Source organism: Pleurodeles waltl, chromosome 3_1 (assembly GCF_031143425.1).
Source record: "Pleurodeles waltl isolate 20211129_DDA chromosome 3_1, aPleWal1.hap1.20221129, whole genome shotgun sequence".
Lineage (NCBI taxonomy): Eukaryota > Metazoa > Chordata > Amphibia > Caudata > Salamandridae > Pleurodeles > Pleurodeles waltl.
Genome location: NC_090440.1, coordinates 191,973,391 through 191,985,867, shown reverse-complemented (window position 1 = coordinate 191,985,867; position 12,477 = coordinate 191,973,391). Strand labels below are relative to the sequence as shown.

Sequence of the window (12,477 nt, the reverse complement as noted above, 5' to 3'; positions counted from 1 at the left end):
CTCTTGGAGAGCAGTGATCTTCACCAAACCTATCTCAGTAGAAGTAAGAGGAGATTTTGGGAAGCTGAGCTTCGGCGTCTAGTTAGACGAGATATGCCTAGAAGTTTGAAAAGAGAAACATGCAGAAGTCATGTGCTTGTGTAGTGATCCGAAGCTTACTTCTACTTGCCATTTCCTTTCAAATGGTGGCTGAATCTCTTTAAAATCTGCATTTGTTAGCTCAGCACGTTATTCATTATTAGTGTATGTTCCTAAAGGGAACCACCCGCAAGTCATACCTTTTTAGAGACATTGTTACATTCTGCTCAACCCCCTCTTTGGATCAAACATTAATGTGAATTAATGAATGATACATTTGAAGAGCACATAGCTACCCGAACAAGACCTCCAGGGGATAAGACCAAGGATGATCAACTCAGAACAGGAAACTTAATCGCTATTGAAGAGACAGGTTTTTACCTTATTTTGAAAAATGCTTTTCGAAGTCAGCAGCTGGGTGCCAGCTGATAGCACATTTCAATGCATTGCTGTCAGATAGACAAAGGAAAAGGAAAAGCTACCATCCATGCACAGGGAATGTGCAGTACTTCAAAGAGCTTAGTCTCCTGTGATCTGAAGATGCCATCAGGATTGTACCGTTGAACGAGATTTAAACAACAAGTGGTGTCCTTGCAAGACATAGCTATGATTGTTAAAGTAAGGGCTTTAAACACAATCTTCTTGTGTATGGGAGCCACTGAAGATTTTTCAGATGAAAGGCGATAGGATGAAGGCTTGGAATGCTCAGAGTAAGAAGCACTGCAGCATTCTCAGCTTCCTGAAACTGATAGAGCAGATACTGCAGTCTCAGCAAAGTGAAACGCTTTGCTGAGACTGCAGTAATTTGTGAGGAGAGGGATAGGTTCTTATCCACTCGGAACCCTAAGTTCCTAGCAGATTGCGAAGGAACAGGTGGCTGGCCACGTTCTGGTGGTGACCAAGTACATGCCCAAGCTGAACAAGGTTGACCAAAGATAATAACTTCTATTTTTTGTTCACCTCGAGGCAAATGCCTGAGTTGCTACTGAGAAGTTTTATGGTCTCAATACAATATATGTAATGGAAAAAATAATCTTGGTGCCGTCCACATATGAGATGATATTGAGTCGAAAGACTGCACCAGCTCTGGTGAAGGGACCGTATAGGTATTGAATAGATATTAAATAAAGATGAGCTCAATTGCCCCCCCACCAAAAAATAAATTAAAGCAGCTTAGTAGAGTATTTAAAAGGCTAGACTGTGGCAATCTGTGCTTGATCCTTGATAAAAGAGCATGTCTATTTTTGAGCTACCCAACTTAAAAATGCAATAGTGTAGAATGTATGGACGAACCTATTAAACACTGCAGAGAAGTGGAACTAGTGCTGCTGAAGCACCTTAGTCTAATAAAGTACAGACATGTTCTGTGAGAGAAAGAAGAGATGATTATGTGCTATGATACTGTACAAAAGCACACTGAGAACTGGCAAGCAGAGAATTAGATTCTGGATATTTTGAGAGTTGACAATTGACAGATTTTTCCAGAATTGTGTTGGTCAATAAAAGAACAGCAACATGTCTGTAGAAAGACAACATTAAGGAACCGACAGAAGGGTTTGTTTTTTCAGAAGAAGGCTCACATGTGTCAGTGTTTCCACTGAAGAAGGACTAGGGCTGAGTGTAGTGAGATGTTAAGTATCTGAGAAAGCAAAAGGATTACTATTTCCTTAACTTCAGACAAAAATGTGAGGGGCACGGGGATAAGATGAAGAACTTGATTTGCTTACTGTAATGGCCAGAGACCCATTTTATCAGCGCCTGCACCAATACTCATGATCATTTCAGTCCATCATTTCTTTCCAATTTGACCACCTTTGGTATGTTTCCTGAGGATGTGTACACCTCACAAAACCAGTTAGTTGAATTTAATTTCTGAAAAAAGTGTTTTAAAGTTTTCCTTTCTATAGTTGGGACCACACTATAAATTGGTAAAAGTGAATTAAAGTCCATGTAACATAACACTCACTTGCAATGTTTATTCTCAGGAGTGGCTCTGTAATTGTGGAAGCAGAGGTTGATTTTAACAGCGCGTCGCCGGTCCCTACTGCACAGGATATCATCAACACTCTCAATACGTCTGTGGCCAATAACAGCAGTGCCCTGGCAGAGTTTGTAGTGGACAGCACAACCATTGAATCCAAAAGTAAGTAACTCATCTTCAAAATCTACTATTACGGGGTTTTAAAGATGACGATGCAAGGAGGCTAGCACTCACATATTTCCCTCAAATTGAACATAATTGAAAGCCAAGTATTTCATTTCAAATGAATAGTGCATATCTGGCACCTTAAAGGGAAGCATCCTGATGATTGGGATTTGTGTTTATTCCTACGACATTTGGCAAATTAGAGTTCTCCTCTGGGTCAGTCTCACGTCATATTGTTTTCCCTTTTCTTACTACTCATTTCTGTAAACCTCCTACTTGAAAGTTTGGCATTCAGCCTGGTTTTCCCTAGGTTGAGACAAACACAGCAAACATGTTTAGAAGCAAATTCCTGATGTTGCTTAATATACTTTGCTGCTCATACCATCACCAGCTCTCACACTTCAATCATCAAAGGAATGGTTGAAAGACCCTAAAATCTGACATTGCCTTCGATTCAGAGGCTTTTCATTGTAGTCTCTATAAAATGTACTTGTGTGCCACAGCTTGAACACATCAACAGAAATTAATTATTTTCTGTTATTACACTTGAAAATAATCCTGTGCATTTTCGTCTCCTTTGAGTTTGGGACTTTGTGAACAGAAAGGGCTGAGGGAAATAGTGACTTCACCTCTTTCCACATGGTCATTACTCCATGTACAGGTTATGTATCCCATCCTTCTTCTGAGTAATTTAAACTGAAAGTTAAAGGATAGAAAATTGAGTTCACCTTCTCTTGTGCAAGATGGGGAGGTAGACAGATACCCTAAAACCACCCAGTTTCTGCATCTCTCATTCCTATACTGTTCTATGGTCCAAGACAAAAGTTACCTCACAATCGACTTACCACCTAAATAGTATTCCTATATCAACTATGTAAAGCCGAAAATTAATGTGAAGGGACGTGAAGGCTTTCAGGTCATTTTTTAACTTTCTCTGATCAGATCACTCTGAAAGAACAGAATGCTCAGGTGTCATATTTCATAGCAAGCATTACAGCAGGGTGTTGACAGTGTTATAGACACAGGATGCTGACCCAGTTACTGCCTATTCCTTGGGGTATATCTCTCTGTGGGACTCCAGTGTCACAAGAGGATTGCGCCTCCTGGTATGGTGTTCACCTTAGGAACACTAGTTACTCCTAGTGCCCATGCCTTACAACTAAAGATATAAAGTATTACCATTTTACATCTAGAGAGCCCTTTTAAATATGATATCACTACTAAGTTCCACATGTGTACTCTCCTTTCGTGAAGATGGACTACAAGCTTGTCCCGTCTGATGTCACTGGCAAAGCAATGGCCCATTCTTAGCTCAGTATGCCACTTGAGTTAATGGTGAATATTTATAGTGCAACCGAGCTGCCATACGAATAATGTGCCACGATCCATGACTTTTAGCCCTAACAGTTCATTTAAACAGGGCATGCTCAATTTTGCAAAAATCTTAAGTCGAATGTCATTACCTTTAGTGGAGATGGTGCTCACACCAGGTGTAATCATACATTACATAAACCTGCACTGACCATAAGAAAATGTACTCCTGCCATTTTAGTGTTTTAGTTCCCAATACAGCTCTTTGCTAGCACTCTTCGCTACTTTCTATCAGGAAAACACCTCCTCACATGCTGTCCATGCTATATAAGCTTATTATAATGGCTGGTCCCTGACAGTGCCAGGCAGTTTCTTAATACATGGAATGAGGAGCTCTTGTTTTGCAGAGCATTTTATTTCCATCCCTTCCTTCTTCCAATCGAAGGCGGCCATATGCAGAAACAGCAACATTCCCTGCAGTTTTGCATCCTCTTACTGGAGATGGGAAAATGGATTTCGCTAACCCTACTTTTAACATAGTAGTCCAAGGTGTTAGCAACTTTCTAAAAAGCTTTCAAACTTCTATCTTTGTCAGCTCCTATGAGATGACATGATAAACATTAGTCATGCATATATTTATTTTTTATTTGCTTTTTTATTTTTGAGATTTTGTTAATTCCTAGGAAAAGAACTGCATGTAACTTCAACCAAGGCCAAACTGGGCAACCAAAAGCAGCCCTGACAAAATATATGCTCAAATCAGATCTGCTCCATTCGTCTCCTTGTGAAATTTCTCTTTTTCCATATTTCCATCTTTCTTTCTTTCCATCCATCCATCCTCTTTCTGTCACCTTTTTTCTCTCTCTCTTCTCAATCTCGGATGGCTTTCTCTAACTTCCTCCTCCTCGCCCATTCTTCCTCTCTGTCTTGAAGCTTTCCAGTGCCTGCTGCAATTAGCCTCAAGGAACTAGGAAAAGTGACAGGCACCAAGGTGGCTTGGGCTTTTAAAAACCACCTTCCAAGGGACCTAGCCCACTGGGAAAATCCCCAGTTGAATAAAAGACCTGCCCATCCCTGAGTTCAAGTGGAAAACCAACACAAGCATATACAATAAGGGATAAACACGGTGTTAGATGTATTTTTAGTGTAAAAATCAAATCAAAATGAAGCTTGCAAAAATGCAGGGGTCAGTTAATATATCCAGCTAGCATGTTTGACTGGCCCATGTTACTGACCAAAACCAGCCTAAGGTCTGCTGCATTTTGTTTTGCAAATATAAGGAGGGCCACCAATATAATAGTCATGTGGTGCACTCAGTTCATAATGGCTTAAGAGCCCGGGTTCCAGTATGAGGATGGGTGTGTTAGAGTGAGGGTCAACTTCAGCCTTGTGACCAAAGAATGGATGAGTATTTGAGTGAAACTTGTGGGTGAGTTGTCAAAAGTCTAAGTGTGCAAAAGTGGGTCAGATATGGTAGTGTTGGCAAGAGGACATAAAAGTGTGGCCAGAGGTAATGAGTTGATAGGAACGCTTTGTAAAAGGGGATAATTGTGTGTGTAAAAAGTTGATCAGACAATCTTCTCTCCCTCTCCAAGGTTCCATCCCTGCCACATCTCCAACCAGCTCACCACTACCAACAACTGGAAAGACCACAACTCTAGAAACCCAACCTGTAACACCAACGTCATCACCAGCATCTGCACACAATGCATCACAAACTACTACAACCAATTCATTATTAACAAACACTACATCTCCAATGAGTGTGGGTAATTCATCATTTACAAACACTGCATCTCCAGCTAGTACAACCAATACATTATTTACAAACACTTCATCTCCTGCTAGTACCACTAATTCATCACTTACAAGCACTTCATCTCCAACTAGTATGACCAATACATCACTTACAAGCACTTCACCTCCAGCTAGTACGACCAATACATCATTTACAAACACTTCATCTCCTTCTAGTACGGCTAATTCATCATTTATAAACACTGTATCCCCAACTAGTATGGTCAATTCATCATTTACAAACACTGCATCACCAGCTAGTACGACCAGTACATCATATACAAGCACTTCATCTCCAGCTAGTACGACCAATGCATCATTTACGAACACTTCAGCTCCTGGTAGTACGACTAATTCATCATCTACAAGCACTGCCTTTCCAGCTAGTACGACTAATTCATCATTTACAAACACTGCATCTCTAGCTAGTACAACTAATACATCATTTACAAACACTTCATCTCCGGCTGGTACTGCTAATTCATCATTTACAAACACTGCATCTCCAGCTAGTACAACTAATTCATCATTTACAAACACTTCATCTTCTGTTAGTACAACTAATTCATCATTTACAAATACTGCATCTCCAGCTAGTACAACTAATTCATCATTAACAAACACTTCTTCTCATCCTGATACAAGCTCTGCTTCTGCTAACACTACACCTCAACCACCCACGTTCAATTCATCAACAACACCTCCCTCTTCTGGACCTCAGTCTTCAATCTCAGTATCAACAGCAGGAACCAACTCCAGCCCATTCAGCAATGGCACAGGTGTAACAAATCCAGGGTCATCTTCATCCACTGTCGCCGTGACTGAGGCTCCTCCCCTCATTTTGCCTTTGGCCTTTAGAATCATAAATGAAAGCTTCAGCGACAATTTGAAGAATTCCTCTTCAGTTGAGTTCATAAGGTTGAAGGAAAAACTTGAAGAAGTGGTAAGTACTGATACAGTTTGTAATTACATAGTGGAATTAAATGTTGGATTGGTCTGTTGGCAGTATGTATCTGTCCATCTGTGTAAAATGTTCAGTTCATAATGGACCAGAAATTGAATTGTTGATGGAGTACCAGATGCAAAGTTCTAAAACCATCCCACTGTTCGCAGTGGTTGTCATCACCTTCGTCTTCTATTTTACATTTTCTGTATGCCATACTTGACTTTTCATTGCTATACAACAAATTCTTACATAAATATGAAATGTGAAACACCTGATCTGTAACAGGGAATTAATTCCCTAATAGATACTGATGAAAGATGATGTTTTCATTTTCTTGCAAAAAAATGTTCAGACTGTTCCGATCTAGGTGGTATTGGAAAATATTCATACGGTACCACCCAATTCACAATCCAGTTCAGAATCTGGAAACAATCGTTGTGTCTATTGCCAGTCAATTATGAGCAGTCTAGTCAAACTGGAAATCAATTGACAGGGCTTGCTAAATCTATTACATTCATGAAGCTTTATTCACAGAGGGGTTATTCGGGGTAGACATATGTTTACAATGAAATGTCTTAATTTTAGAGAATAATTCCTGACAGGTGTGAATATTTTTACTACTGCATAAATATATGCCACAAGTGTATGAATTTACACTGTAGTAACCTCATTGAAGGTGTGAGAAGTGGACGAAAGGCATGCTTAGCATTTTAATTCTATGAACACCCACACACGTGTACATTTGTGGGGACTCATCAATTCTGATCCAAACCTTTCCCATCCTTGGTCACATATTTACTCCAGCAACTGATCAGAATGCATTACTTCAGAACTTGGAGAAGATGTAGTGAAAGGTTTGTTTTCAATTGGGAAAATCTTTTCCTTGTGGAGAAAAATAATGGATAAAATATGTGTATTTACATAAAGGGGGTAGTTCCAAAGCGTGTATTTGTACCCTACTAGGGAAATGGAAACCCAAAGAAATTGTCACATGATAGTCCCACTCGTACACCTGAAAACCTACACCTGACTAAGCTTTTCAGACATACTGCTGACATGCTTGTGGATCTCAAAACAGTGTATGAGTGCATTCAAGTGGAAGTGTGAGCCACATGTACTTTTACACCTTTTTGTAAAGCAGCCATATGTGGTAGAAAACACACAATTAAATCACCAGCAACTATTAATTTTGGCACCAAATTAGCCAGCTCATTCTGGTGATTAGTCTTCAGTGCTAGACACACACGCTTAAAAAAGGGAGGTTAACATCCATGGTGAACAAAACGAACAATGCCTAACAAAAGCGATTTAAAAATGAAAATCCGCAATTTGCAAACCACAGTCAGCTCGCTCTACACAGTGTCCACCTTCCTCATCACGGAAGTTGCCAGCAAGAAGGTAGTCAAGGTAGTCTGTTGAGAAATCAAATCTAGGTTGAGAGCAGTAACTCACAGACATTGAGCATGAATTTAGTGGCAAGAAAATTAATACTTAGCACACATTATAGAAGGGCGAGCTGCGTGTGCTGCCTTTAAACTGCCTTGTGGCTGACATGAACCTTTGATCAAATTCATTCAAAACATTCATTCTGGTACTTGAACTATAACCAGCTCTACTTATGAATGTTAGACTTTGAAATGTGAAGAATATTCTTGGAATGGCGATATATGACCATGGTTTGTTTCCTTTCCACAGCTAACACCATTATACAAAGCCAAGTTTCCCAACTGCAAGGGAGTGAGAGTGACAGGCTTCAGGTAAGAATTTTGCATTTCACAAACTTTTTTTATCAGAATTTGCAGATTTTTTTATCAGAATATGCAGATATTTTATCAATTTTCAAAATGTGGTGCCCGATAACAGGTACTAAAGCAGGAATACATATGGTGGGTATTAAGTAGGGGTTCTGGGTGCTTCAAAGAATGCGTACTTTGAAGAAAACCAGATGCCTGAAAACGAAACTCTAATATACATAGCCAGAGGAGAACATTCAGATTTTATATAGACTTTTCAAATGCAAACTGATTAGTGGTTCTCTACAAATGAACAGGTAAGTCTTTCCAAAGGAATACGGCCAATACATAGGAAGCCCTTCCACCCACACACACCTCTTACAACAGGCTCAGTCAGAAAACAGCATGCATACGCTACTATACCAGCTTGTCTTTGAGAGCCTAATGCATGATTTCCATTACCTGAAAGATGATCCTGGCTAACACTGGCAAGGCAACCACTTTCATTTACACAGCTGAGGAGCAATAACAATTGCGCCTAACAGCAATCATAACACGAGATTGCAAGCAAACAGGAGATTGCTGAGAGGTTCAAGGTATAAGGAAGTTGCATAATTTAAGCGATATCTGACTAATGCTGACAAAGCTTTAACCCTCCTGAAAGAAGTTGGAGAGTGGATATTTTTTTTTTATTGTATTAAATGAAAATAACTTTTTCAAACAAGAACAACTTGAATTTAAATACAGTGGAACAAATTGCAAGTTTCAGGCTATTTCCACTAGGTCCTAGCAAATTCCGAATACAAATGGCCAAAAGGCTTTGTTTTCCAAATGGTCAGTTACCACATATCCCGCCACATTAGAGTTTAGTTTAAGCCAGACACCACTCATCCACTCTCTTTCCTTCACAACGCACTGCTGTAAGTTTTCTGCATCCATCTCCAGATGATCTGTGTATCATCAGAGTAAATACAAAAACAGGGGACTGAAGACCAAATAAAATAAGCCAGATGTTCAACATATACATTAAATAGGCTGCAGATCAGTGAGGAAATTTGGGGATCCAAGAAGTAAGATTTTCTGTGTTGGACATACAAGAATGCAACCACACTCTTTGAAGTCTATTTTACAGAAATTACCAAACCATCCCAAGACAGTACTGGTTATGTCACTAGCCCAAAGGTGATTGTTAGACCTGACAGCCTTAGGGTGGTCACCCCTAACTTTTTGCCTGCCTCCCTTCACTTTTTATGAACTGTTTTTGCTGGTTTTAAGACTCTTTGCACTTTACCACTGCTAACCAGTGCTAAAGTGCATATGCTCTCTCCCTTTAAACATCGTAAAATTGGATCATGCCCAATTGGATTACTTAATTTACTTATAAGTCCCTAGTAAAGTGCACTATAGGTACCCACGGCATGTAGATTAAATGCTACTAGTGAGCCAGCAGCCCTGATTGTGCCACTCACTTAAGTAGCTCCTTAACCTTGTCTCAGGCCTGCCATTGCAAGGCCTGTGTGTGCAGTTTCACTGCTAATTCGACTTGGCATTTAAAAGTACTTGCCAAGCCTAAAACCTCCCTTTTGCTACATGTAAGTCACCCCTAAGGTATACCCTAGGTAACTCACAGGGCAGAGTGCTGTGTAGACAAAAGGCAGGACATGTACCTGGGTAATTTACATGTCCTAGTAGTGTAAAACTCCTAAATTAATTTTTACACTGCTGTGAGGCCTGCTCCTTTCATAGGCTAACATTCGGGCTACCCTCATATACTGTTTGATTGGTAGCTGCTGATCTGAAGGGAGTAGGAAGGTCATATTTAGTATGGCCAGAATGGTGATACAAAATCCTGCTGACTGGTGAAGTTGGGTTTAATATTACTATTTTAGAAATGCCACTTTTAGAAAGTGAGCATTTCTCTGCTTAAATCCTTCTGCGCCTTACAATCCACGTCTGGCTGGGTTTAGTTGACCGCTCCCGTTTGCATTCACTCAGATCCACCCCAAACACAGGATACTCAGCCTCACTTGCATACATCTGCATTTTGAATGGGTCTTCCTGGGCTGTGAGGGTGAAGGGCCTGACATTTACATGTCAAAGGACAGTAGCCTGTCCTCACACAAAGGACTGCCACACCCCCTACTGGGACCCTGGTAGACAGGATTGAACTGAAAGGGGGCCTTGTGCACTTCTAAGCCACTCTTCGAAGTCTCCCCCACTTCAAAAGCACATTTGGGTATTTAAACAGGGCCTCTGCCCCTACCAACTCAGACACTTCCTGGAGAAGAGAACCTGAACCAGAACTTGCATCCTGCCAAAAAGAACTGCCTGGCCTCCTAAAGGACTCACCCGTCTGCTTTCTGTGAAGGACTGCTACCTTGCTATTGCCCTGCTGTCTTGCTGCTCTCTGGCTGTGGTAAAGAAATGCTTTCCAAGGGCTTGGCCTGAAGTCACAGGACCAAAGAGACTTCATCTCTACAAGAAGGACTCCTTGTAAGGCAAACTTCGATGCACAGCCTGCCAGAAATTACGCACAGCCTGCACCGTGGTGAAAAATTCACCACACATCGTACTGGAACAATGCAGCCCGACTTTGCATCGAGAAGATCGACGCAGCGCCAGCGTAGCAACCGGATATTCGACACACGGCCCACTGGATTGACGCACAGGCGAGCCGGAACGACGCAGCCCGACTTCCAGAGAGGAATTGACGCAGCGTCTGCTGTGCGGTAGAAATTTAAACGCAACGCCCACGAATCAATGCAGCTCCTGTGACTTCATCCTGCCAGCGCAGGAAATCCATGCATCGTCCCTGGAGCATCCGAAAACCCCACAAACTGAAGAGGATCCACTACCGAGCACTGGAAATCGGCGCACAGCCGCCCCTGCGTGAAAACTAAACAACGCATCGCCGTGTGCGGCCCAAGAGATCGACATACCCCCCTTTGTTTCCACGCATCTCCTCCTCTGTGGTTCTTTGTGGAGATTTTGCATGCGAACCAGGTACTTTGTACTTGAAAAGAGGCATTTATTGTTTTTAAAAGACTTAAGACACTTTATATCACTTTTACAGTGATATCTCAACATATAGTATTGCATTTTAATCGCTTTGATCTGCACCTTATCAGATAAATATTATATATTTTTTCTAAACACTGTGTGGTGTATTTCTATGGTGCTATACTGTGTTATTGCATGATTTATTGCACAAATACTTTACACATTGCCTTCTAAGTTAAGCCTGACTGCTCAGTGCCAAGCTACCAGAGGGTGGGCACAGGATAATTTGGATTGTGTGTGACTTACCCTGACTAGAGTGAGGGTCCTTGCTTAGACAGGGGGTAACCTGACTGCCAACCAAAGACCCCATTTCTAACAGAGATCAATACAAATGTTATGACTGACAGTATCAAGCGGCTTTGGCAAATTAAATGGGATAAGCACATTAAGAGTTTTGCTATATTGACTCATCCCGAGGTCGTCCTGTGATGTGACTGGAGTCGGAACAGTGCTTCTATTTGAGGGAACATGCTTTGTTACAATTCATTAGATCAGTAGATTTCGGGCCAGGTCTGGAATGCTTTGACTCTTGAGCTTCATGAATAGTGACAGGAGAAATATAGGACAAAATATTTGGGTCATTCAAGTCAGCAGAGGATGACTAGTCATGATGGTCACTGTTACTGCTTTAAATGCAGCTGTTAATAATCTGGATGATAAGGAAACTTTTGAAATTCATCTGTGACTAAGGAATATTAGTTCCTCCAATGGTTGCAGGATATCTAAAGAACAGGGTGCCAGGGAAAGGCTGGATTTCAGTGCCAACAGTTCAGTCTGAACCTGATCTTCATATGCAGGATAGAATTGCGGTCAAAATGAGGTTTGGAAGCTCAGTCAGTGAACTATGCCTTCTTGATGTATTCCTTGATTAATTTACTTTTTTTCTAAACAAAGGGCTCCAATTGTTTACAAGGTTCTGCAACTAGAACAATTAGATTTCTCACTGCAGCTGGAGTTACCCTTAACTTAAATATGGTACAACTTTTCCTTAGCCTATTTCCTGCAATTTCAATGTGCTCAGACAGAGAAATTCTGATTGCAAGATTTCCCGAGCTCATCCTTATATAATTTGAAGACCAATCTATAGCCCTCCCTTGTTCTCAGCGTGATCAGCCATTTTCTTTCTTGATTTCAGTCAGTGCCATAACAAAGTTCCCCGCAGCGGGGATGGGGGCGGAGCTCCAGGAGGGGCCCCTCAGCAAAGTACCCTGGCCTGAGAGCTTGTGAATGAGTCTGGGAGGGACGCCCTCCATGTACTTTGCAGGGGGCCCCCCTCAAGTTTCGTTAAGCCAGTGATTTCAGATGAATTGGAAGAGCAATTTGTGGAATCTAGCTCTTACTCTTAGTTTCATGTTTAAAAGTGATAGTTTGCTCCAAATCTGAAGCTAGCCAGGTTGTAAAATCTG

The 12,477-nt window shown here is 41.1% G+C and overlaps 1 protein-coding gene across 1 annotated transcript in view; it reads left to right on the top strand.

The window, feature by feature from the left end:
• Nucleotides 1–12,477, top strand: part of LOC138283927 (pneumococcal serine-rich repeat protein-like) — a 128,644-nt gene that overhangs the window by 72,610 nt on the left and 43,557 nt on the right. The window contains exons 14-16 of the mRNA XM_069222158.1: nucleotides 2,064–2,221; nucleotides 5,131–6,275; nucleotides 7,974–8,035. Coding sequence (XP_069078259.1) covers nucleotides 2,064–2,221; nucleotides 5,131–6,275; nucleotides 7,974–8,035 — 1,365 coding nt within the window. The remainder of the gene's footprint in view (nucleotides 1–2,063; nucleotides 2,222–5,130; nucleotides 6,276–7,973; nucleotides 8,036–12,477) is intronic.